This window comes from Carassius carassius, chromosome 45 (genome assembly GCF_963082965.1).
Source record: "Carassius carassius chromosome 45, fCarCar2.1, whole genome shotgun sequence".
NCBI classification, from domain to species: domain Eukaryota; kingdom Metazoa; phylum Chordata; class Actinopteri; order Cypriniformes; family Cyprinidae; genus Carassius; species Carassius carassius.
In genome coordinates this window covers 17,327,928-17,355,813 of record NC_081799.1, presented here as the reverse complement: position 1 = coordinate 17,355,813, position 27,886 = coordinate 17,327,928, and the positions used below count along the sequence as shown (strand labels likewise).

Below are 27,886 nucleotides of genomic sequence, written 5' to 3'. Positions count from 1 at the left end.
GGTATTTTGCATATTTTATATTTCTAAATGCAACATTATTTTTTATATGTAAATAATGTTATATAATCATACGTTTACGTTATTTAAGTTTAAGTTATAAGTCAGTGCAGCTTTTGACTTGGTGTGAGTCATTTTTTCGAAAAATTATGGTATTGCAAATTGTTTTACATTTTTAAAATAATTTATTGGTGATTAGGTCATATAAAAAGTTTTAAAACTGACTTTTTTATATTGTTTATATACATTTATTATGGTATTTTGTCACGTTGCCAGTGTTGCTGTTTTGACTTTTGAGTTTCTATTGTTGTTAGGATGTCGTCTTTGAAGGGAGCGAGGAAGCTCACTAGGTTTTTGCGTGGATTTCAATGCAACACTGTACCTTGTTCTGCTCTTTGATGCTCAAAGTGACATGAATGACATGCTGAAGTGTGTGAATGGGCAAGTTTAAGTGTGCATCTGCTTCAAGATTATTCCCCCCTGTGTCTTACAGGACAGGAAGTATGTGAGAGTGTATGTGTATAAGAGACAGAATTGTTAAGACAGGAAGTAGAGGAGATTGCGGGGTCTGTCTCCACTCTTCCGCGATTAAAAGCCAAGTCTTAGGTGCCACTGACAAAAAGGCCTCCCGGATTACAGAGAAACTTCCGGAAGATCACTCACACCTCTGGGTTGAAGGTGCGTAGTGCCCGAAGGCTAAAGTGTGTGAGCCCAGACTGGTTCCAGTCCATAACCTCTCCTACTGAGCTGTTTTGTGAAAATAAAAGATGAATGACTCTACGTCGCACGTTCACAATCGTGTGACTCTTATAACTGCATTCCTCAGGTATGGAGTCTTGAAAACACACACGCGGTGTTTTAACAAGCCTGACAGCGCTGTCAGGAGAGCTTTGTGGTTAAAGTGGTGATGTTTTTGTTGATCACAGGTGGTTAAGCTGGAGGCTTTTCTGTCTTCTTCTTGTTCTGTGTCTCTCTCGCTCTTTCTCTCCCTCCGTGTAAGCTCTTAATAACAGGGCAGTTATGTGGTAGTCTGGTATTAGGGGGCTGCAGTTATGTCAGGTGTTAGTAGGAGATGCTTCGAGGAGGGTGCAGAATAGTAACGAGTTGTCTTTTTGTCTGTGTGTTGAACCTTTCCCATCTGAAGTTTTCTCAGAGGGACTTTCCAACTGGGTTTTTCAGGCCATGTTCTCCAATAAAAGTAATAAGATGTTGGGTTCAGGAGGTCTGTGTGTTTTTTTTTTTTTTTTAAACGTGACCATTGCTACAAAAGTGCTGACACAATTGGATAATGTTGATCTTCCTCATATATTCTGTTTTTAATGTTCTTTACCACAATTGGCTATAAAAATGTAATATTTTTTTTTTTTTTATAAATTTTATACATTTAAAAAATATAAGATTAAAGCTTGAAATTCCCACTTTGACCATACGCTAAAATAAAAGAACATAACATTTAAAAAAATAATAATAAGACAAAACGGTCAACATTAAAATCCATGGTACTTCAGTTACATTACTGTTTTTTTGTTTGTTTTTTTTTTCCTTTTTCCATATTTAATTTAATTTAATTTAATTTTAATTCTATAAAAAATTACTATTTAATACTATTTTAGCTACTGTCAAACACTTATATTTTCTTATGAAAATGTAAATATAGTTCTTGTTCCTATTTTATTTATTTTTATATTTTATTTTGTTTTTATTCATTTATTTTATTTGAATGAAATGAAAACCAAAGCCTAAAACCTGCTCGTACTTTAATGTCACTTATATTTCTATATTTCTATATTTCTTATATTTGCCTTTATTTCTTTGTGGATCTAGTTCTTGTTTCAGTCAAGTAAATGTTTTATTTATTATTCTTATTTATTGTTATTTTATTTATTTATTTATTTTATTTTAATAACATTAAACCAAAGCCTAAATCTATGATAACTTTGACATTATTGAACTTAATACGACTCTTTTGGTGCATTGCAAGCACTTATATTTATTTTTTAGAAGTGCAAATTTAGTTCTTGTTCATATTTAATTGGCTAATGGTCAATGTTTGTATTGGTGTATTGCTTCAATATGATGAATGGATCAAATAAAGATGAGTGTCATCCACATCACAGACTTCCAGTGATATCTGGAACGTGTACCCTATTGTATTGGCAATATTGGCACAACTTTTAATAATAAAAGCTTTTTTGTGAAGTCTTAAATTCTCAGTAAACGCTTCAATGTGCACCCTCCAGAATTACAATAATAGTCCAGTGTGTTCATCTGTTGTGAATCTTGACTGGTTAGTTCATTATACGTTGCTCTGATGTAGACATTGATATTGTGTGCCGCTCGGCCATCTCTGCATCATGATTACGCTTGTGGTTTAAATGAGAACTGACCGAAAGAAACAAGCCAGATTGATGATTTTAATGGATAATAGATTGTGTTTCAGACATGCATTTGAGAAGCGGATCAGAACCAGACCTCCAGAGCTCCAGGCAGTCTCTTAACATCTGCTGAAATGTCTTATGTCAGAAAGAGCCTGTTGCCTTGCGGAGTTTGTGAAGAGTTTTGAGCATCATCATTGCTCTGTTAACTTCACAGGACATAAATACCCTTAAACACTGAAAGATTCCTGACTCTGAACGTTGGATTGTAAATACAGTTATTAGTTTCAGGCTTTGGACTTTTGGTTAGCTGTTTATCCAGATGACCTGCTGTTTTTCGTTGTTTGGTGTGAGGTTGTCCTGTGCAAAGTTATGAACTGATTACGACCTAATAAAAAATGTTCTTCGCTTTGTATTTGATATGGGAACCATGTGTAACGGTTCAAAGGTGAGTGCTGCGACTTTTTCTCATGATGCCTCTATGCTGTTCTTGTTTGCAGGTTCCCTCTCTACCCCAGAGGAGAGCGTTTCCAGTTTGAATACGGTGTCTATTTGCTCAACAAAAACATCGCCCAGGTAAGAATGTCACCTTGCTCCATTGTACAAATCAAGATGGCTCACCAACTCATTACACAGGGTGTGTCCGAAACAGAAGGTTTGGATGTTGCCCCATTAGTCAGTGACTTAATAGGTGGTGTTTTAAGAAAAATACTTCCATATTTTTGCAATTTTTCATGTTGTAACTAGCAACAAAAGCACTTCCTGGTGTTTTTGTTAACGCAGACCAATAAGTAGACTGGGGTCTTCAAACTGGTACTTCAAGGAGGCTTCAAGTAGCTTCTATACAAATTTGTCTATCTGTCTGTCGGTCTAAATTTGATTTATTTATACAATGGCAAAGTTTTTTTTAATTTATTTTTTTTATAATTTTTAGATTTTAAAAAAGTAGATTTGTGAAGAAGGGTTGGTTATCTCATCATTGGTTTGGCTGCACTATTAAAAAGATAGAAAAAACCCTGAATTAGACTTCTATGATGAGATTTTGGTCTCTAAGTTTTTCCACAGCTAAATTTCAAGGACTGTTGATAGTACTTTGTGGAATCCACTTGCATTAACGTCATACAAAATGACTCTCATGAGCCATAGCTCAAATCCAATTTTCAGCTTTGGTCACAAGTAAACAGCTTGAATATAGTCAGTTTGCCTGGTTAAGTGCAATATTAACATGCCGCCTTGAATCTGGGAGTGGAATCCAAGCCTCCTGTGCTCCAGCTGTTGCCCCAAATTAAAGAGGAGATGAAAAATAAAGAATAGACTGCAAGGAGGTCAACCGAATCGTTCCGTCTCTGACCCACGCGAGCAGCACGCACGTTGCAAGAACAAAAATGTAGCTGTGTGCATGGTATGAAGTGATATGTAAACTTAGCCAACTCTGAGGGGAAAACTTATATATCTGTCATGTTTGATCTATGCCTCCATTTGTAGTCTGACTGCAAGATGCCCTCCGCAGCTTTTTCTTCATACTGCCTGTCATCCACCATATCCATTCCACATCCGCTTAATCAGAACGAATGTAATGCTTTGCACCTTTGCCAGAAATCTTCATTAACCTTGTCAGTGTTTCTCTGTAGGGCAAGTTAATAGAGCTTATCTCGATATGTCGACCGCGTTCGAGCGGTTTTTAAGCTCATTGTTTAGGAAGCCTCTCACCCGGAGTCAAGACGATCCATATGAGCTCAGTGAACTCAACATTTTGAAACATTTGAGTTGGTTGAACTCTACCGATTGGGCTTTTAATGTTAGTTAACATGGCTACGTAACAAAACAGATGAGCTGTAACTCATTTCATGTTTGGGCCTCTGTGTCCGTTCGCACATGTGTTCCAGTTTGGGAGAGGAACTGTCCGGAGAATGCATGACGCTTTGCCTTTGAGTCACGCTATACTTGTAATTTCCTCTTCTTTTAGCTATTTCAATCCCGATGGCAAGGCCCGCTGTATGTATTCGGCTCCGGCACGCTCTTTGGATTATCCAAATAGGACTAAGCTGCTTCGCCGACCCCTAAAGATTATAAAATTGACCTTTGCTTTTCCTACCTAATATGATTTGCGAAAAACTAGGAAGTGAAATCCTGTTTGTTATTTTGTTTTTGTGGTCTGTGCCTCCATCGCTCTTTTTTTCCGCCCGTCCCTCTTGTCTTTAATACGTTCCGTTCGTTAGTCGTAGCCGCGGTGACTCTGTGTGTCCGGCTGCTGAGACTAAGCAGAGATCGGGTTTCACAGCGGTGCTCTTGTTCTGGAATGGAGGAGATTAAACGTCTATCTTTTATTAAATTGTGTGTGTTTGAAAACGATCCAAGCAGGCAGGAGGGAGAACTAAAGGAGGGGTGTTTTAGTTGCTTTGAAGCAGCGCGCTGACTTGATGTTGTTTTTATGCAGTCCTTGTGTCATGGGAGGAAGGGAGAAGAATGTCAGGTGGCCAGCGGGGTTTCACCCGGGCACTTTTGTCTTTGATAGATGAGTTGAGAACAGTGATAAAAGCTTTCAAGGTCTTTTTTATTTTCTATTTTTGTTTGTTTTTCTTTGTCGTTTGCACTATTGCAACAAGGGATGAGTCAAAATGGACAACTATGTATTTTTATTTTCATTTTTGCTTCAAAAGGAAATTCTTTTTAGATGGTTTTAGTGTGCTGACAACGTGCTGTGGTTTAGCGTGCTGTGAGATTGTCAGCACATGCAACTTTTTCAGAGATGTTTAGTTTTTAAATCTATTCCTTTTAAAGCACTGCTGCTGTAGCCATCAGAGCTGAGCTTTTATAACAAATTCACAGCCATCAACAATGCATTTTAACAATACATTTTTTGTGGGTGCGTTGATAGTTTTGTGCAATATTTTGGATTCGTTGAATATCTTTTGTACTATTTAAGAATTTTTGCATACTGTAAGAACTACTTTATGGTAATATATTGCCAGGGAAACAGCATTGGATTTTAAAGATTCTGGTTCAATGAATAAATTGATTTTGTGAGAAAATTTTTAAGTTAAAATACATCTTTTATGAATGCAAATTAAGGGGCTATTCACACTGGACATGTTTATGTTTAAAAACACGAGACACAAGGCAGTGGGATGGAAAAACTACATTTCTGAGGATTCGAAACAGAACAGTTTTTGATCTTTTAGGCAAAATATTTTTTTTACATTTGCATATAGTCGACTACTTGCATAAAATCCATCAGTTACCAGTTTTTCTTTAGGCAAGTTTTAGTTCAGTATTGTAGTCCTTTAGTCAATGAAAACCTGTATAATGGTTAAATTTAATAAAAACATATTTTTGCTTAAAATTATAATTGCATTTATTGTTTTCATTAATCAGAATTAATTTTTCCATTTCAAGTATTGCACTTTCACCAATAAAGCTCAAATTAATAGAATGTGGTCTCACACGGTATATTTTACCTCACCTTGTACTGATTTTTTATAGGCTATTTAATACATAAATTAATATAAAATACGTAGATATGCACTAATGAAAACTGGTAAAAACAAACAAAAAATACTATAACTGTGAAATTCTTCATAGTAAGTGCCACAATTCCAAACGGCAACAATTTTCTATATTAAAACAACAGTGGTTGAGCAAGTGCATGTATTTAGCAACCACAATTGCAAACTATATAGTCAAGATTTCATGACAGAACACAAACAGACTGAAAGAAACATTCATTTAAGCCAAACATCTCACATGAAAATTGCTAAACTCCAGCTTACTTGTTTGTCTGTGTTTTCAGGTCATCGTCGACACTTCTGTAATGAAGAGCAAGCGCATGCACATGGTTGCCAGATTGCAAAAACTAAGCAAAACAACAGGCAAAAAACATATTCTTCAAACAGAGAAACTCTATCCCCTTTCACACTGCGATTCCAGAAAATACACGGGTGATGTGTCCTGGCAGTTATTCCCGGGTCACTAGATTTTGCCCCTTTCACACAGCCAGTGATTACCTGGAATATGTGCATGCGAATATGTGCGTAAAGGTCCCGTAATGACACGTGACATCAGGATGTGACGTGTAATGTACGAGTCGAAAATGCTAGGTAAATTAACTTTCACTTAAGCTGGCGAACGATCTCCGCTTCAGCGTGGATAACGAGGAGCTAACTGATCTCTGCTTAATTACAGTTTGCACATATTTTTTTCGTTGCAAACGTTGATCTGCCTTCAAAACACCTGGTAAAAGAGTCGCACGATAACGTGCGTCATCACTACGACACACCCTTTACGGCATTAGTTCTGGCTTTTGTTCACACAGAGCTTTTTCCGGGACTGAACCCGGCAATATTTGAACGTGTGAAAGGGGCTTCTGAATTATTAAATTATTTGAACTCTTGATATCTGGCAACCACATACATGAAAGCTGGTGTAGTAGATGCACATACATCAGTTGGCGATAATGTTTTGTCTCTTTTTTTCCAGATGAAAATAAAAAGAGATTTTGGTATTGTTTTTCTTTTCTGAATTTTAGTCTCAACTTTTGTTGTCAATGATATTGCATTTTGATACAGTCACCGTTATCCTTTATTGACCTTGTTGATTTCATTTTAGTCATGGGGAAAAAAGCTTGAACTAAATTTTTTTGCCATAGTTTGCGTTAACGGAATTAACTCTAGTTGCCACTCTATATTTCCCAATAATATGTCTTAGTAAGATGATATTTTAACGCTTAGTTTTATGATCACATCTCCATAATTGAGTCATTGTATAAAGATGCATACTCAAACAGATCTATAAAAACATGTTATGTGTGAATGGCTTTTAAGAAATGCATCTCATTGGTGTCTCGTGACCCTAAACCTGCGTCATTATAAAGGGCTTCCTTAGTCTAGTTGTTCCAACAACCCTCAGACAAGCCAACTGTAAAATGATTCTTAAATCGCAACCTTACTTGACTTATTTGAACGCAGTTAGGAAGGTAATGGAGAAAGGTAGTTTCTGTGAGTGTAAGAGATTTGTGTGGTTTGTGTTTGTTGCATTATTGAGCATGTTTGCCAGTAAGCTCTTCAAACTGAGATAAAAGCTGTCATTTTTAGGTAGTCAGGCCTGGCTAGTTCACTTCCTTTGGCTTGGACTACAAGTCAAGGAGGACAAGTTAAACATGCTGTACCAAAAAGAAAACAGAAAAGAAAAACAAAAGACATTTTCACTTCATCTTCTCCATTCATGTTCAATAACGAGTGTATTTAATTCATTAGGCCGCTGCCGAGACTTCCTTCAACTGTCACAACAACATCTGGAATGCTGTGAATTTGGCTTTTAAACATCATTATGTTTTAGATTTTGTTCTTGTTGGCAGCAGAACAAACACTCATGTGCTGCTGTTGTTTAATATCTTTCATATGGATCATCCAGAATGCTGGTTTGGAGATTTGGACACAATCATTGGGGATTTCAGAACTCAAGTATTTAACATGAATGTGTGTGAATTTGTGTGTTGTCTAAATTTTTCACCTTCCCCTAGAGGGCAGAAGTACAGAAGTCTCCTGAAGCACAGCAGCACTCCAAGAACAGATTACCTCGTCCTGAGACGCTGCATAAACGGAATGGTGAAAGAAATATTACAATTAGCACTCAGTTGCCAGGCTAGTAAGCTATCTTATTTGGCAAGGAGCTCAGCAGGAAGGGCAGCGATGGGAATTAAACCCAGAGAGGGTTGAAGATTATTGGGGAATTTGGGGTGGGAATGATGAAGGTCTAGCATTGTGCCCTGTTCTTTGCAAATCCAGGAAACCTGGCAGTATCAGTACTGCTGGATGACTTGATTTAAATCAGATTTTAATGTGAATACGCATATTTTGGTGTGCTTGTGATTGTAGCATTTGATAAGGAGGCATTGGTTGCACTTATTCATTCAAAGCTTTTGGACTTGTTGAGGTACTGATAGTCAGCCTGCGATCCCACAATAGTTCATTAAAACTCATACTTAAAATAACAATTTTGATACTTGTAAAAAAAAAAAAGTTAAATGAAATAAAAAAGGCAACATTTCTCATTTTGATTTACAAAAATAACTCAACAGAAAATAAAAATTGATTAAAAAAAATCTATATGGACATACAGTATTTTAAAAAACAAAAACTACTAAATATACAAAATAAAAAAACACAATTACTTAAACTTTAAAATATACAAATAAATATTGATTCAAAATATTAATACAATTACAGTGGTTTGTTTTATTTTATTTTGTATTTCATTTTATTTTAGAGAACCAAATGATGATGAATTATTACATATTTACAGTTACTTTATTTTTTTTATTTGTAGTCTCTTTTTTTAATATATTTATTAATTTATGTGTATTTAGTTTAGTTGTAGTTTTTCCTAGTTATGTTAGTTTTATTTTTATTTCAATTGACAAAATATTTTCGATTAGCTTTTTTTCATTCATGATGATAATACTTCTTAAACACTTATTTTGTAAATTTTTCACTTTACTGAAGATATTAATGTGATATCTAAACCAAATGGTTGATGTTCTTGGTTATAAAACATTATGTGGCAATGAAACACAAAACTGTTTGCAAAATGAAACTGACAAAGTGTTAAAAATTTTGTTTAAAAATTGTTTAATTTGTTTAAAAAATTACTAAAAAGTTTTAATGAAATGATTGATGGGTGAGTTGGAGGATTTGTACTAATGTCCAGGAGGGTTAATGTCACATTTTTTTTATTTTGGCAAAAATTTATTGACCCATACATTAACAAAAATTTACCAGTGTAGATTTTACATCAGGTCATACAGAGAAAGCTGATTGGATGAAAATGGCTTCTCTGTGAGCTGTGTTTCTAAAATTTCTGCACTGGCAGTACATCTAGACCATATTTGATGCAGTTTTGCTAATGTTATCGCCTCTTTAGTGCTTGTGCTACAAATAGTCAAATGCGTTTTCAAACCTCCCATGTGCAGCTTTATGTGTACAATATGTTTTATTCCCTAAAGACATTCAGGTGCATGTGAACTGTAGCTATAAAGAGGTGAGAGATTCTTGCTTGCCATTAGTGTCATGACTGTTATCTAAAATGACTTTTCTGAGATGGAAACCATATGAACTTTAGGTGAGAGAGGAGATATGCATGCCAACACTCACATTTTCATTCGCTGTATCACACATGTAGTAAAAGGCCACTGGTTCCTATGAGAAGTTAACTACTACTATTACATACCTAACTTCCTGTGTGAACGTTTTTCCTTCATGCGAGCGTTAGCAAGTCCACAACAGCGCTTTGTGAACAAAATCACTTCAGTGTGATTAATCGCTCAGGCTAAGTGGCTTTATTTGTGTATATTAAGCAGGAATTTCCATATGTCACATTCAGCATTTACCTCCATCAGACTGTGTACTTAACCTCAGAGTGTGAGCAGGGAATGACTCTCTCCGTTAGATGTGGTGGTATTTTCTCGTACGTGTTCGTCTATGAGTGATTTGGTCACTTTTTGTTTTTTTTTCCTACCCCACTAATTCCCTTTACATATGTCCTTCATTCACGATTCTTCTCCTTTTTCTTTTTTTCCAGTTCTTAACTTAGTGTTTTCCTGTTAGAATTCAAATCTTCCCATGACTGCACTTTTATCTTTCTCGATTTACTTTGCACTGTGAAAGAAAGATCAACATAGCATTAAATGTAATTGCCACCATGGGTTGCTCAACTCAAGATGAGCCCAAACACTGAGAGAAACAGAGAGTTGGAGAAAAAATCCACAGTTTCCACTTGGAATATTCCCATAAACGGTATTAAAGCTGCAGTCTGTAAAATTTTTGGATTAAAAATGATCCAAAATAAATGTTTATCACCTTACCTTAGCCTTATTCACAATGGTTTTCTAATTTGATTGACACTGGTAGGTTTTTTCGGCAAATTTTATGTCTGTAAACATAAAGAAGTTGTTCCAGCTAGTAGGCTAAATCGAATGTGGTGATGCTGCAGGTAGCGAATCTTTTATAGCCTTTTCTAACAGCAGCTGGAATATTTAAATGTATCATGTAGATGGCGGATTTTAATCCAGAAAGGATTGTGTTTATGAAACGCATGTACTGTAAATGAAAATTACATTATATTCCAGTTTTAAATGTGCATTTGATTACAGATAGCCTACATGGGATTACACAAGTTTTGTAAAAATATAATTTAATTGTCTGTGTTTTGGATGCATAGAATGCTAGTTGTGAAATTAGCCGTGGCAAGAGAAAGAAATTATCACAAATTTGATTCCAAAATGTAAAAAAATATATATGTATTACTATTGCTAAATGTGATCATACATAATACATGTTTATAACTTTAAGAATAAATTATGAAATGTATGTAAAGACAATATTAGTAGATGATTTAAATAAGCTACTTATTTAGTAAGAAAAGTGTTTTAGTCCACAAAGCCAAAAGTGGTTTTAGTTGAAGAAACACCCACCTAAATCCCAACTCAGTTTGCCATTGAAGGCAGCCCATTGAGTCAAAAAGGCTGACTGCTCATATTGACTTATTTACTCTACCTCCTTTTAATTAAGATCAGACGAGTAAATAAAAGTGGGAGTTGATGAGTGTTAGAGAGAACTCCCAAGAGAACAGCATATATAGCTCAAACTATTCCCAGGCTATCCCAGAATCCATCCTTGCTGTCTGACAGACCTGCCTGCGGTGAGTGAGTCAGCCCTGCGTGGTGAGCTGGACCCTCCAGAAAAAGCCGCTGTATTGCATACTCGCCGTCCCTCGCACAATGAGAGCCCTTCTCCTGTCGGCCGTCCATAAAAAGCCCCATCTTCACAAACCAGGCTCAGTGAGTCCATCCAAACCAGCGTTACGCCGTGTTTGTTTGCGTAGTCGTGAACCCTGGTCCCCCTAGTTTCACCGCCAAACCAACATCACTGGGGACAAGAGAAGACCTGGAACTGATCAACTCTTTAACCAGCTCTCCATCTTTCCCAAGCCAGACGGCATCCGCTTTCCATTTCAAGGAAGTTTGCTTTAGTGAACTGCATAATGAATCTTGTTTTCTGTCTTTTAGCTCTATGAAAGTTCACTTACTGTACTGGTAATTTTCATTTTCTTATAGAGGAAGTCAAAATGCAATTTTAGCAAACATATGTTGGTTATTACTGTACTAAGTGCCACTCTGTATGCGAAGCAGGCGGCTGCATAATCGTCAAAAATGTGGTTTATATTTGAATATATTTAGGTGCCATTTTAGGTTTATGCATTATGTCTCAACTATAAAAAATACCACTTTTTAACCCGATTTATTTTTCACATCTTAACCGCAAAATTGTTTTTGGCAAAGCATAAACGGCCTGCTCTAGCAAGGGGACCACCCTATGCTCTCAGAGGTATGGGAACGAAGCCTGCGGACCCGAATACAGAATTGATTTATGGATGAGGGAGGGAAAAACAGATTAACGGACTACTGGACTTGACTAGTCTAGATGAAGAGATTACATCCCATTACATCCCGCCGCTGCACCTGACGTGTGGAATTTCGGAGATAAAGACTGATTATTTGGTTTGTCTCAACAGCTTTATGTAATAGTGCTCCTTGTAATTGCATTGCAGCGTGGGTGCACATTTTCGCTGTTATCTTAGAAGCGATTTGTTTTCCATAAGTCATCAGACTTAATAAGCTGAGTTTCCTTCAGGCCTGGGAAGTGTGTTACACCTCATCCATTAGGACTGTAATGCCCACCCAGTCTGTAATATAGCATTCACCAATTATTCTAAGATAACAGATGGCTGCTGTATTTCAAACCCAACTGAAATTACTGATGTTAATGCAGCCAGTGATGGTAAATTTTTTTTTCTTTTTTCTTTCTTAAAAAAAGTCAGTTTTTTAATGTTTTATTCATCAAAGAATCTGATAGAAAAAAAATATATATAGAGCACTAAATCTCAATAAACTCACTAAAACTTTTTTTTTTCAATTGTGATTAATAATGTCATTAATAATGTGATTAAAAATGTTTTAGATTGCTTGGCATATTAGAATGATTTCTGAAGGGTTGTGTAATTCTTAAAATTCGGCTTTGCCACCACAGAAAGAAATTACATTTTATAATATAATAAAATTGTAATATAAAAAAAAATATTGGAAATATGAAATTAAATGTTAATATTTCAAAATATTACTGTTCTTACTGTATTTTTAATCAAATAAATGCAACGTTAATGAGCATAAGAAACTTAAAAATCTTACCAACCCCAAACTCTTTAATGGTAATTAAAAAAAAAAGATTAAATCAATTTTAAATTTTTACATTTTCATCTATGTTCATTTGTCTATTGATTTATTGATACTTTTTTCTATCTTCCATTCTTTCATTCACCCTACCTAAACCTTCTTTAGGTCATCTTTCCATCTCTTATTTCTAACATTTTTCATCATCATTTGCTCCTTACCTCCGCTCTCCCTCTTTCTTTCTTCCTTGTTCTTTCTCTAAAGTCAATGACTAGTTGAAGCATTGAGATAAGCTCTGATACTGTGCCCAGTATTTCTGCAGTGTTTTTTTCATTGCTGTGTCATGTCACAAGAGGAAGCCCTGTGCTCTTGTCCAGAGTCTGTTGGCAAGTGTTTGCTCCTCTTAACTGTTATGTTCTGTGCAGGGACGCATGATTCAGATGTCCTCGGAGATTCTCAACTTTCTCCTTTCTCATAGCTTTATATATGATCCCAGTTTCTCCTGGCTGATCTCTTGGCAGAACAGCTTATTTTACTAGATTTCACTCTTAAATATAACCCTCTCACACAACATGTCTATGGGGGTTTTCCCTATTGGGAAGGATTTTATAAGTTCATGTTTGTCTTTTTTGTTTTATAGGATTTGAGTTTAATCCACTTCAGAAGCATCATATGCCCCTTCATATTTTTGAGCCAAGTGGGTTTTAAAAGCGACTTCAAGATTTCCTTTTTTTTATTTTTGTAAATCTCTAAATGCTTTATCTGCATCTAAGTAGTCTAAAGGACTGCCACTGATGACCCATCAAAAATATAGGCATGATGCCCTGGTCATAAATGATGTATGCATGTCAGAACTTCTACATCGTTTAAGCTATTTAAAGTCACTGGGCACCAGTGCTGGAGCCATTGCAAGGTGGGCCCTTGCATCTTAATTTAAACCTTGCAATTGGTCTGGTTTTAAACTGTTACAGCACATACAGTTGTGGTTGTTCGTCTGTCTGGTAACATTATGTGTTTTAGCACACACTCCTCCTTTACTTTTACTACTCCCACTAGCTTTAGCTTTGTGTGGTCTTGCTTCCTCTTGTTGCTTTAGCACCTACAGCAGCCTGCGGAGAAAGCTGGAAACCTCTGGGGGATGCCTTCCAGTACTCATAAAAGCTGTATCACACCACAAGAAATTACTGAGCATGTCACCACAAGGAGTTGCCCAATTCTTGCCTATTAATGTATCATCCAACAGCCAACTGTAGCTCAAATCTGTGTTCTTTTGACTGGGTTTCCATTTCTAATTATGCTATCAATTACTCGTCCTCATCTTTACAAATCTGTATGACTTGTTTTTCTTCTGTCAAATGCAAAAGTGTAAATTTTAAAGCAACAATGCACTGCTCAATTGTTTGCATACAGTTACACTGAATGTGGACTGAAGATTAAAATCATGCAAAAGCACCATGAAAACACTGTATTCTACTGTATGACTTTTGAAGCCAAATTATAGCTGTTTGGAGCAGACCGGAAATTTTAAAAACTGGATTAATTGAGTCATTACAAAAAGTATCACTCTCATAAATACACCAAGGAGAGCAAATTTAGTAGATTTTCTTTGAATAATGACTTACGTTGTTGTCTGTTTCTCAGTTAAAGCTATTGTATGGCTTCAGAAGACATGGAATATAGCTTGCTTTTGTGACATTTTTGAAGCTTTAAAGCCTTCAAGATTTAAAAAAAAGTAATTTTTAAGAACACGTGAGTCAACAATGACAGAACTTTGATTTAAAGAAAATACACATTGGCCCTAAGACAGAGACCTGAGGCACACCACACTTTCTGCCTGGTTTTCTTTTAATCCAGCTGTAGAGCAAATTCAAAACCTCTTCCTTTCTCCATTTCTTACTCATTCATCTATTAATGGATTCTACATTGACCCTGACTGTCTGTGTGGGTCTCTCTACGAGCTTTTGGATGTATGTAAAGCTCAGAAACATCGACCTACTCTTAGTCTGGGACTTCAGCCAACTTGCTATGATTTAAGAGTGTATCTGGGGCTGTGGTTTTGTCTGTCATTGTCCTCCTGGTAACCCATTCAGCGTTTCTAAGCGAGGAGAGGGGGAAAAATGGAAAGAGGGAGAATAAAAAGAGAGCAACAGGGAGAGCCCAGAACCGTTAGCACTCGCCACCTTCACTTGCTCCTGGTTTTATAAGCATACCTCTGGCTAGCCTCCTATGGCTTTATGAAACACTTAAATGGTTGTAATTGAATTTCCATGGTTTTAAGTCGGCAGCCAGGGGTTCGCCTTGCACCGCAAAGAGGAGAGAGAGCCACTAAATATATATGTGCCAGAAAAGGTAGTCCCCAGTCTCCAGTGGCTCACTAACGATGCTGGTATGTCTCAAGGGTACTGTAAATATTTGTTTGTTTGTTTACTTCTCTATGGAAAGTAAAAACGCCCAACAGATTTTCCCTTGAGTCCTGAGTCTGATTGAGAGTCAGAAAATTGCTGAAAGCTATACTAGAAGAGCCAATTCTATATCCACTGTTTATTTGGTATTCCATGCTCTTTTTTGCAAGTTAAACTTGAATTTATGATCATTTTGGTGAAAATCTAGATGTCCAAGTCGGCAAATATATGATCTTGAGGAGAATACGAATCATACTTTGAGGTTCATACAATAGATTCCAGGTTTTTCAGAAACATGTTTTTTTGAAACCATCAGGCCTACGTCTGCCAAGCCTTTAGCTCTGCTGACAAGAACTCTTTATCAAATAAAAATGAAAAAAATGTTCTCACGGACCCAAGAAAGTGTTGGCGGACAATCATCGTCAATGACTTAATAGCTGGGCTACTGTTTCCAGCTGTTTTTAAATTTAGAGTAGTTTGCTTTGGTGTGAAGTCTCTATTGGCTTCCTTTTCACTTTTCCAATGAAGTGTTCTTTTTTCTTATAATCGATAACCTCTGCAGCCCCTTGTAAGTTTCTTTTCAAATACAGTTTTTACATTGACTGAAAAATAAGGATAAATAAAACAAGGCAAAAGTGGAGTCATCATGTAGTCTATGAGGGGTTTATTAAGTTCCTGTTATTTCTCCAAATGTGTTTTGAGTTGTCATCTTATCAAGACATTGGGGTGACGTAAAGATGGCTGCCATTTTTCAGAGCTGTCAGTTGTCGCACTACAGGAACAAAGAGACCGCGTGGAAGTTGGGGCTCTGTTCCACAGCTTAACCAAAGAATTTTACAATGAAAATCTATTTCTTGACTTTCAAGTACTGTTTACCTATTCACATAACAAAATCCTGTTTATTCACACACAGTGGTCCAACCAACCCAAAAACATACTACTGAGTTTACAAATAGTCAGCTTGTGCCCTGGCACTGAGAATTGTTTGATTGGCCCATGTATTGCAAGCATGTGGTTCCATTGCACATAAATGAGTTCACCCAAAAATGAAAATTCTATTCCTGCTCATTTTGTCATCATTTACTTAACTTCATTTTGTTCCAAACCTCTATGACATTATTTTTCTGTGGAACAGGAAAGAAGATATTTTGAAGAATGTCTGTGTGTTTTTGTTCATCCCGTCAATGAGGTTAAGTGTTGGTTTTGTATGGACAAAATGCTTCAAAACATCTTTTGTGTTCCACAGAAGAATGTAAGTAAATGATTAAAACAAATTGGGGTGACTGTCACTTTAACTTAGAGTTATGTCGTGTTCCAGACAACCCGTAATCCGTGTTTTTCCAACCTTCTAGCCATGAAAGTGCACTGGAACCGTAGTCAAACCCCTGAATTACCACCCGTGAACTCGTACTGGATTGATGTACTCCCAGTTCCGCGTTCTGATGTCACATAGCCCGCGAAACAACAATGACAGCCCGTACGGATAATATTGCCTACGGATGTGGTGTTAATGCAAGTGGTAAACGGTGAGAAATAGACTTTTGGACAATATAACTGTGTAGTAAAATGAATAATCTAGCTACAATTCCCTGCACTCAGGCAGTTTGGCGTGACTTGCCTGGAACGCTACAAAGTTGTGAGTCGTGGTTTGAAGTCGTGATTTACGGACTCATAAACCTGCTTGGAACACAGCATTATTTACAAATGTCTGTGCCATTGAACCAAATGTTATTATTATTTAGGTAGCTTAATTTAGAATAACTTGCTCAGCACAGTTCTCTTGAAACTATTGGTCCACACTGTAACAAAAATACAATTCTAAAAAGTTTTTTCACTTAATTTTTATTTGAATTTTTTTCCCACAAGACTTAAGACCTTAACCTAATGTGCTTGTTAAGTAAATTCACCTTGATTTATGATTTCTTAGATATTGGGCCCTATCTTTCACCCAGCGCAATTGACTTTGTACACCGACGCATGTGTCATTCCTATTTTGCACCCGCGCAAAGCGCGCTTTTCCCTCCACAGAAGCACGTCGCTAAACTAGTGAATGAACTTGCGCTCCCTGGGCGGTTCAGCGCAAAAAAGGAGGCGTGTTCCGGCGCAAACAATCCCTGGTGCTATTTTGCTGTTCCATTAAACAATTGCGCCACTGACCAGAAAAAACCTAGTCTAAAGTCAGTGGCGCGTTGCGCGTTGTTCATTTTGCTATTTTAAGGGCGCATGCTTGACCATAATGTATAGCGTGCACAACGCGCATACACTTTGCTCATGTAATCTACACAGATGCAACAGTTATTTTTGCAAATCATAAATTGTTACAATAAAAAAAGATTAACACATGAGATGACGGAAATCATTGTGGTGTGCCACGAAAATGTGAAAAAATAGGCATAAATCTAGCTTACAAATTATTCAGGCTAATTGTAGTAATTAAGGATCAGACCTGTTTGCCCAATAGTGGCAAGACTTAGACTGACACTTGCGTTTCAGATCGTTAAAATAGGGCCCATTTTTAAACACTGTAAAACAAGTAAAAAAAATACTGTCAGATAAAACCGAAAGATTGAAAATGACCATAGAAGAATCAAGAAGTTGTCAGTAGCCTTTTTTTTCTTTCTTTTTTTTACTTAATGAATTGCATTAACGTATATAGAGCATGTTTTGACCTGAATTTCAGTGAATCATGGCTGGAGTCCTTATTGAAGTAAAGTGAATTTTTAAAGTGGTCTAGATTGTCATCACAGTGGTCACAAAGCACATCCTTGCAAAGGAGATGTCAATTGGTTTAGAGATTAGAAACCACTACATTCGGCTCTCCTCTGTTCCAGCTCCAGGTTCGGGGCAAGTTGTATGCATTCAAGGCGGGAAGACTTGTTGTTCTTCTTAATCCACACCAAAGCTTTGTGGGCTGTTTTAACGTGTCACGCTTAACTTGCTCTACACATCTGCTGGGTAATTATCCCTTGATGAAGTTAAACCATCTCCCAGAAAAACAGACAGGAGAAAAAGCTTGGTTCCATCTGGTGGAGATTTGAAAATGATGAGAATAAGGGGGGAAAAAAAGAACGAAAGCCTGATGTTCTGGTAGTTTTCAGGTCTGTGCTGGCCATTTCTGAAGCATCTGGGTTTTATTACTAAAGATCTGCAGCTTTTCAGTCTCATTTGGGCACATTGGATGAGCTGCTATACTTTGAAGAAGATCTTTGGAAGAGACAGACGAGAGTTCAGTTATAATCTAGCGTTCTTCTTCCATCATAATTTATCCTTCATCTTGCTTTATTCCTTTATCTCTTTTGCATTCCCTCTCTGTCTCTCTCTCATCCTTCCGTTCACATACACCCCGATTGTCACGTGTTTCCGGACTCTCTCAGGGGCCAATAAAGTATCACTCCATTAAGAAGGATCATCTCCACCATGCACCCGTCCTGTCACCTTGTATTACTGGGCCTAGAAGGGGAATGGATATTTATCAAGGATTTTTAAAACCATCAGTCATGAACCTCACCCCCAGAGCTTACGGAAGGCTGTGGATCTTAGCGAAGGGAATGAAGTGTTTTGCTGATGGGGTGAGGCCTACCGGTTCCCTCTTCTCCCAGGGCCCCTGTAATGGTTTCACAGCTGATGAAAAAGAGTTAACTGGCCAGTGAAAGTGGCTGTTAAATAAACACCACTGAAGTTTAACAGCCTGGAATGGCTTAATTTGACTCTCTCCCATGCAGACACACAATCCACATGACTCCTGACACCTCTATATCACCACTAATTGGTGTTAGATGTCACTCAGTAGTTGAAACATCTCTTTCAGACAAATAAGAGTTGTTAGGCATCTAAATGGCACAAAGACACTAATTGGCTTTAGCACCAATTACCCTGTGCCTTGTTCTATTGTACAATGGTGATAAAGCATGCTCAAATGCTCTGTTATTCAGGCCTGAAGACACAGGGTTCCCACAGACTTGAAAAACCCTTGATTTTGGGATGTTTAAAAAGCAGGCACAGGGTGTGGAGCCTTCACTTCATTTGACGTGACATTCAGCCATTCATTCAGCCATTTAGTCTGCTAGCAACAATAGTTTTCTTCGAGACACTTGTCTGTATGCTTATTCTTCCTCCTTATGCCTATTCTTCCTCTTTGGGTTTTTAGGGTTTGACCTCTTACATCCTTCATTGATTCTTTCCCCTGAGGAGGTCTTAACATTCCAGTTATCCAGTTATTCCATTTAACTTTCTGAAGTGTTTTGTGAGTAAGCTTCTCCATCTTCCTGCCAGAGGGACAATTCCCACCTACAACCATTAATCCAGATATTGTGTCCTCCCATTTATAGTCTCTAGATTTAGGGCTGCTATGCTTTATAAATTTGCCAATTTTCTGTATATTGCTTAATTTCTTTTTAGGCAATACATTTCTAAAATGACTGCAGTTTTAAAGTTAAAGATATTTTTTTTTTATTAAAACTTTTTAAATGAAATCTATTTTTATTTATTTGTTTGTTTTTCCAGCAATAAATAAATAAATAAATAAAAAGAATGACTCTTGAATATAAGTTTTAATGGACACAAACCATATCTTAATGTCATGCAGTGTTGTTTCTCAAGAAAATGTATTGTCCCAAGGATTTTTAGCTTAGATATTTTAACTGAAATATATATGTGTGTGTGTGTGTGTGTGTATATATATATAAATATATTATGGGATTTTAAATAAAATATGCATAATATGTGCATACATTATAAATAGACTTTCTATTTTTTTTTAACTATTTTTTTAATTGATTTTAATAATATCATCTTTTTTTTTTGATGCCTAATTTAGCTTGAAACACGGTATGTTTTACAATGTGATATTCTAAAATATTCTGCAGCTTTATTATTAACATATAATTTATGAAGTTAATATATAATGCAAGCAATCATAATGCAAAAGCAAAATAGTTATTGGCTATCAATAATTAATTAATAATTAATAGTGGCTATATCACTTCATCCCTGGTTAAAGCTCAGCTGGACATATAGAGCAGTGGTATAAGAACATGGTGAGAGCTGCAATGTGTTAAATGACTCAAAGAATATGTAGTCATTATGCACTGGCTCCTTCACATTCTCCTCATTAGTCTGTTCCTGCTCAGAGCTGCTGGCCAAGTCCTGTTTCCACCAATGGCCATTAACCAAATCACCATTAACAGGACACGCAGTGGGATTTGGCCTGGAAAAGTAGGTGTCAGAAGCGGAAAAATGCAGGACGTTATTCATAATTTGGGGCTTTATAGTAATCGGCTCTGTTTCAGTTTTCGCTGCTAACCATTTTCGCATGGGCTCCTTTCGAATTGCTCTCTGAAGTTGCAGCCAGGGGCGAGAATAATGGCCGACTCTGTTTCAGACATGGAGTTGATCAGAAGGTTTAGCCCTTAATCTCAATCCTCTCTCTTTTTTTTCCCTTTCTGTATCTGTACCTTTCTTCTTGTTTTTCAGGAAGGGAGAATGGAAACTTTGTGTTTAGTTTCTGCCATCTCTAGGTGTGCCCATGAAAATGCCCACTTTTGCAGGATGTAGTCAAAGCGGTAGCATTAGGAAACTGATATCGGCTTGCCATTTATCTCAGTCTCTCAGGGATTAGTCTGTGTATTGGAAAGATCATGGAGTCTTAGGCAGGTATAATTTACTTTCTATTTGATGTTAAACTGTACAGGCTTTTAACTAATCTTTTAAGAGTGGTTATGAGCTGGACTGAGAGGAAGAGTCCTAAAAAATCCCCAACATTCTACAATTTAGAGCCTATGAAGACATCAAGAGATCCTGAACTCTGGTATGCTTTAATATGCAGACCTTATCTAGATATTTCATTATTTTTGTTCTATAAATTTTTCACATGTTTCGATAAGTACAATAGCAGTGTTTGGCAGTGATCTCCATCTGAGGTATTGCACAAACTGGAATTGTGGATGCTTATCTAAAGCTCCTGCTTTTGTTCATGTATAACTGGCTCTTGTTTTTGCCCTTTTCGTTTCGCAAAAGAAAAATAAATATTTTTATCTTCAAAGATTACACCATACTTTAGCTGGACATATCCTGGGAGTGTTTTCTTTCATTGAAATCACAGATTCTTGACACAAAAGGCTTTGGAAGAGATAAGTCTTCATTGCTTACTGGAGCTTTCTGAAGTCTTCTAGTAGCGGTTGGTTTGTTTGGGTATGTATATGTGGATGGATATTCAATAGTTGCATAGAAATGCTGAACTGGCTGCTGTTTTCCTTGTAAAAACATTTGGCTTGATATTTGTTCCATTTTTTTATTTAGATCTTTTTTCAAGCTGTGATACAGGAGCTCTTGATGGAGTGTTGTTCTTTCAGGAGGCATAATGTGGACTTTGTGCTGCTGCGGCTGTGAAGCCGACCACAATCTCCTGCCTCAGATACTTCAGGGTATCACTGTTGGCTTATCTCAAAGTTCTGGGAAGTCTGAAAATGCTTGCAAAATATGGCCCATGTCTTATAGTACTATATATATCTAGACACACACAGTAAGCTACAGAAAGGTGCAAAAGTCTCAAAATGTATCTAATTTAATAACAGTTATTTGTTTTATGACAATTTTTTTTAAATGATTTTGCTTTATCAGATTTATTTTATTGTGTTTTCATTTTATTTTTTTCCTATTTGAACATGGTGTACAGTAAACACACTCATAGTGTGATGAAAGAGAGGGGTCCAGAGACAAAAGCAGGTACAGTCTTGTTTAATGAGAAAATAAGGATGTGCCGCACGGCTGATAAACAGAACTCAGGATTCACAGAGTAATACAGGGTCCTTGGCCACTTCTTCAAAGGGGTAACTCGGGATATCAGCTGGAGGTCTGGGCGACTCTTTGAACGGAGGGACCAGGGGCACAGGTGAGAAGTGAAGTACTCCACAACCCTCTACGAAGACCGCTGGGTACAGCACAGATGAGGTAAACAACTGCTATACTGAGGCTTATACGAGAAACACTGATTAGACAGAGCAGGACTAGACTAGACAGGACAATACAGTGAAGTAACGGTAACACTCAGCTCCGTTGCATCTAGGTTAAACAATAATCCGACAACACAGACACGAAAAAGAGAGCTAGATATAGCGAAGGCAAAGGAGGCAGATAGCGAACAGGTGTGATGATGAGAGAATGGAATTCAGCTGACGGTAATGAGGGGTAAGAGTGAGAGTAGGACAAAAAATAACCAGCAGAGGGAGGAGAGGGATGAAAAGAAAAGAGAAGGAAAGCAAGGATCATGACACATAGAACAATCTCTACACACACCAAGCCCAAAATCGTGTGCAATTAACTGTAACTCTCCCATAACCCAGATTCACTTACAGTACTGCTTTTTTGTGTCTTTGATATAATAACCAAAGACCACCCAGCATTAGAAAAAACACAGATTAGAAAACAATAACAAAGGGCCTTATGGAGCTTCATACAGTATCAGTGTTTGTTTTGTCTGTGAAGAGGCACAGACTGACATACCTGCGCTGAGAGATGGCCCCTTAGCCACACACCAGAAATGCTGTTCAGGAACGCACACCCTGGTGTTAAACTTCAAAAAAGGGTTCTTTCATCAACTCAAAATAGGAGGTTGCCAGCACCCTTTAGCCTGAACTGCAATTACAATTATAAAACTTGCTATCCCACTATCATTGCTATGAAACGCCTTGAAATTTCCGGTTTGAAGTGTTTACTGCAGAAATTCCCTCATCTCGGTTTTGGAATGGACTTTTTCATGAGTCTCTTGGCTTTGATGGATCCTTTGTCTATTGTTTTTAGGGTTATTAACTGTTTGTCCTGGCAACCGCTCATAACATCACCATAAATTATGTCATAGTGCAGCAGGGCTTCATTTGAACATCAGATTAATTGATCCTAAGCTTTTTTGTCTTGTATATCCTTACAGCCCCTTTAATAATACTCAAGAACATTTTCATTGACACCAGAAATGTTTATTTGACCTCTTATTACACCAGAGAAACAGGAGGTGTCGTCACCAAGAGAGATGGACAGGAATGTGCACCATTCAGAGCTTGAACACTAACCTTTGACGTTTGCTGAGAGGCTTTTATGCAGTCCTCCGTCATAAAGTCCCTCAATTAAAGCAGAATAAGAAGGGAGAGAGCAATTGAATGGGAGAATGGAGGGTTTATTGCAATAAGCAGTGATTGTGTTTGACTTGGAGCAGGTTGGGCATCTCACAGCGTTTTTTTCCCCGTGCCCTTTATGGAGGCAATCCTCTGTCCTAGAATAACAGGCCCAATAAAGAAACCCTCAACAAGTTCTATTCCAAATTACAAAGCCTGATTATGAACACGCCAGACTTTTTGGCTGAATTAAAAATGTTTTAAAGGGTTTATTTGGCTGTTACACCTAAATGAGTGTTTTTTTGTTCTGTGTGGGTTTGCGGAATTAATCCATCTTTTCATATTGGGTTATAAAAGTTGAACTCAGCAGGACAGAGGCGATGTCCTGTTAATTCCCCTTTTGACCAGACTGTAAATACAGTAATATAGTAAGAAATGCCTTGTAGACCGTTTAAGAAATGTGTTCTGAACACACTTTGTGAATGCTTCAAGTTGTAGACCCATACATCCTCACTTGATGGGATGAATGGCTGTCTTTAGCCGCATTTCCACTGTCGGGTCAGTGCGAGCCAGGGCTTAAAACGGGCCGGGTGGGGCTCATAGCCTCGGGCCAGTAGCATGAGACAAGAATAGCGCAGGGAGCATGAAGCTCCGCTGCGCGTCACTAAAACACGCCCTTTACACGCCTCTCAGAACAACGTCACGCAACCTCATCCTTTCACCAACAAAGAGAAGTTATCAGAAAATTAAGAAATAAGTCACCGGAACATGCGCGATCACACAGGAACATGATAAAAGCGGCCGTTTGTTTGCATGCTTTGTTATATATTCAAATTCAAAAGCATCGATGTTTTAACTTTAGAATAAGTGATACATTGATCATATTGATTTAATTTATCAGGACTCAAAATTAATCCCACATAAATACACTTATTTCTATTTTATTTATTTTTAACGCTTATGAAAATAGCCTGCTTATTCAGTCGAGTCTGTTTCTGTTTATTTGTAGCCACAGTAGCCTATGTCACATTTAGAATGAATGATAATATCTCTATTTTAATAAAAGCTCCCGAACAAAAAACGTTATTATATTTTTTTATGATAGGCAACGTGGAGCTAAACTCTTGAGACGAGGCTTGTGACAGATAATATAAGTTACTAAATAAATACACGATTGTGATAGAGAATAAGAAGCTGACGTCTGATTTCTTCAAGCGGTCATACCATGTTTACTATGGTAATGTTAATGCCTAGCGTGCACAGACTTTTGCATCGCTTATAAATATTTCTGCCTTGTATGGTGATAATAATCCACATTGGATCAAATTATTTCGAACACTCGCTGCTGACTGAAAGTGAGTTTTCAGCTTGACTTATTTAAAAAAGTGTTTAATGCTGGTGTTATAGCTGTTGTCTTTCTGAAATGATCCGCAGCACAGACTCTCTATTTTTATAAAAGCTCCTGAACAAAAATCATTATTATATTTTGATGATATGCAACGTGGAGCTTAACTCACGAAACGAGACGACAGATAAAATGTTACTTAATAAAAACACAAGTGTGATAGAGAATAAGAAGCTGACGTCTGATTTATCCAAGAAAACCCTGGCAGTTGGCCCCGAGGAAGCCCCGGCGAGGCACCATCAAGCCCCGGAAAGTGACAGTGGAAACACGACTGGCCCTGGCATGCACTAGGACGCCCGGTTTAAGCTTGATAGTGGAAACACAGCTTTTGTTTGTCACTACAGTGTTAACAGGTTACTCTGACCCCTTAGAGTACAGTGTTGGTTTAGAGTTACCCACACCTTGGGTTAACATGGGCTGGTGTTACTCCATTCATTTCAGTTTATGACTCCAGTGATGGCTTTGGGACCCCTCAGAGGGCAACTGCTCTGACAGGTGTCAGGGCACCCTATGAGGTCATCAAAAGTGTTTACACTATATAAGGATTTATATACTGTACATTCACTACAGAAACTCAAGACCTGACCAGACCAGTTTCAGGACTTGTGTCATAAATGCAGTGAGTGAAGTGAAAATAAGCTATCTATGATACTATTCTCAGCAGATTGTTAAACAGATAACTTGAAACTTGATTTATTGCAAGTGCTGTTTTCATTTAACTAACAAAATATAAACCTAACCTAAAAACACATCATTTGGCATAATACATGATTATTCCAAGTTAAAAGTTTAAAGGAAAAAAAAATCATAATGTTGACTGTGTATAATGTTCCTTATAACTTCCAGTCATTTACTCTACATGTGCGATTAATGTGCACCATATGTGCCTTTAGTATTATAACACATAGATTATAGCTTTGTCATTATGTTTTGTGACTCACCACTCAAATATTCTCTAATAATGTTATAAAGCCAATTATTAAAAACCATAACTTTTTCAACAGCATCTAATGAATAGGCACTCTCTCCCTGTTTTTTGATATCAACACTATAATAATCAATGATTCTGCCAGCCAAAAAATTCATTGTTTCATTGTTTGTGTAAAAACCTGTAACTTGAGTCATAGACAAAAGCCTTTAAAAAAAAAACCTTTTTTGATTTGAAATATTTTGTTTAAATATGTGACATTGAAAGCATTTTTTCAATATTTTGTCTAAATTTGTTGTTATTGACAATATATATTTCTATAGTTTTATCTTATTTTCTTTACATTGTCTGTATTTTCAATATTTTTTCTTAATTTTCCATATATTTTTCAATATTTTGTCAACATTTTGTCAAAATCTGTTGTCATTAATAATATTGTTTTTTTTATATATATATTTTTGTCTTAATAATATGTCACTGTCAGTGTTTTGATATTGATATATTGAAAAAAACCTGCATATTAATCAAAAATTCCCTGTCAGTCAGACTCTTCATTACTAGTTGTATAACTTGACTTGTGAACCAGTGGCTGAGGCTCTACACTGTTTTGGTGTAGTTGTTGATGCCCACTCTATGACATCACAGACATCTACACCCTTAAACCCACGTAAGGAGATCACCTGGCAAAGCCTTTATCAGACAACCCTTTATTGTATTATCGTATGAAAGAATGAGAAGTATGTGCATGTCTGAATCTGAAGCGTGTCAGTCTAAGTATAGTCCTGTTATACAGCGGCGTTGGTGTGTGTGTGTGTCTGTCTCACGAGGGCCTGGATACACAGCGGGCCCTTGTTACCGGTGGTCTCCAAATTTAATTTCCCATTCGTCTCAGTAAGCCTTTCCCGTAATTATGTAAATATGTTGTCTCTGTAACGTGTCCATGTGATACTCAATAAAGTGTAAGGTTGAGTAACACAAGAGCTGGAAATGTTTTGAATTAAGCTTGTTGGCATCTGGCTAAATCCGAGAGGTACGTATAACCACACCTGTGTTTTATTATTATGGGATTGGACAGAAAGAAAGGAAGAACGGAGGGAGGAAAATAAGTATTGGTAGAGATGAAAAGAAGTGGTAGAAAGTGTTATGGAGGGCTTGAGATATAAGGGTCAAGGACTGTGAAACCTGAGGTGATATTAAAGGTTTGTGTCTCCTTCCTCTAACCGTATCTTTTTTCCTCGGCTCTCAAAAGTAGTAGTGTGAATTGGCATGAGCTTATTTGTCAATCAAGAAAACACATTTTGGTTTAATCGCTCTAAATCCAGTATTAAGTCCTTGTTAAAATGTTCTGTTCGCATATTTGCAGACCTTTTCAACGGCTGTCAGCAGTGTCGAGGAAACTAGGCTTAAAGATTGCAACACTTGTTAAAGCATGCAATTAAGACACTTGGACATTGTGTTGACGGACCAACTGTATTTAACTTTACTATTTATATAAATATTTATATATAGATGTGTACAGGATATAATGGATTATATATATACACACACACACACACACACACACACACAATGTTGTTTAGAATTTATTGATTTCAGCTAGTTTTATACAGCTCGTTTTCTTTCTGAATTGTATTACATCTCTATACTTTTCAGTGTATGTATCGGATTGCAATGGCAATATTATCCACATGTTAATCTGATTATATGAGATTTCCATTGGCTTAAAAACTGGCGAGATATTTAGATGGAGAATAGCTCAGAGGCATCTTCATGGCCACACTCCATTGAGAGTTTTCATGGCTAATTTTGTTAGAGTTGCAGCCAGAGTGCCTAGCATGTGTTTTAAAGCAGTCGTTGTGGTTTACATTAACCCGTTTCATTTTGTATTGGAGACTTCAGCTGCACTGCGAGGCCAAAGCTTTGTGTTAAACAAGTGGCCAAGCCTGAACGTCCATTCAGAATTGTTGCTTAGACGTTTGCTGATGGCTTGTGTGTTTTGTTACATATATTTACACTCCCATGTTGGCCTTGGATGCAGTGAGGAATGTTTTGAGTGCACTTTGAGTTTCTTTTGATGTTTCAGAACAATAACCTTGCCCCACCAAAGCCAAGACCTCAAACATCTCCAGGTTGCATTTACCTTCAAATACTTAGGAACATATACTTTGGGTGTGCATTAGCCCCAGTAGCTAAAATATGCATACCTTTCTTGTGAATAACCTGAACAATATGGTGCCTTTGTGTTGTTCCCGATCCCATGTAGGCCTTGGAGCCACAATGACTTTGCCAAAGCGAGTAAGAATCCAGAGTAACCCAGATAATGATGAGTTATATTAAGGCTTATCAGTACAACATGTAGAACAGTACCATATTTGAACTATAAAGGAACTGCCAGCAAACAGAATTATACTGGCATTGGGCCAAACTAAAGAAGGCCTGTCTCTTTCAAAAC

The 27,886-nt window shown here is 37.1% G+C and overlaps 1 protein-coding gene across 1 annotated transcript in view; it reads left to right on the top strand.

Moving 5' to 3' along the window:
* Window positions 1-27,886, top strand: part of uvrag (UV radiation resistance associated gene) — a 110,219-nt gene that overhangs the window by 63,564 nt on the left and 18,769 nt on the right. The window contains exon 13 of the mRNA XM_059539099.1: window positions 2,873-2,948. Within this exon, the coding sequence (XP_059395082.1) occupies window positions 2,873-2,948 (76 nt within the window). The remainder of the gene's footprint in view (window positions 1-2,872; window positions 2,949-27,886) is intronic.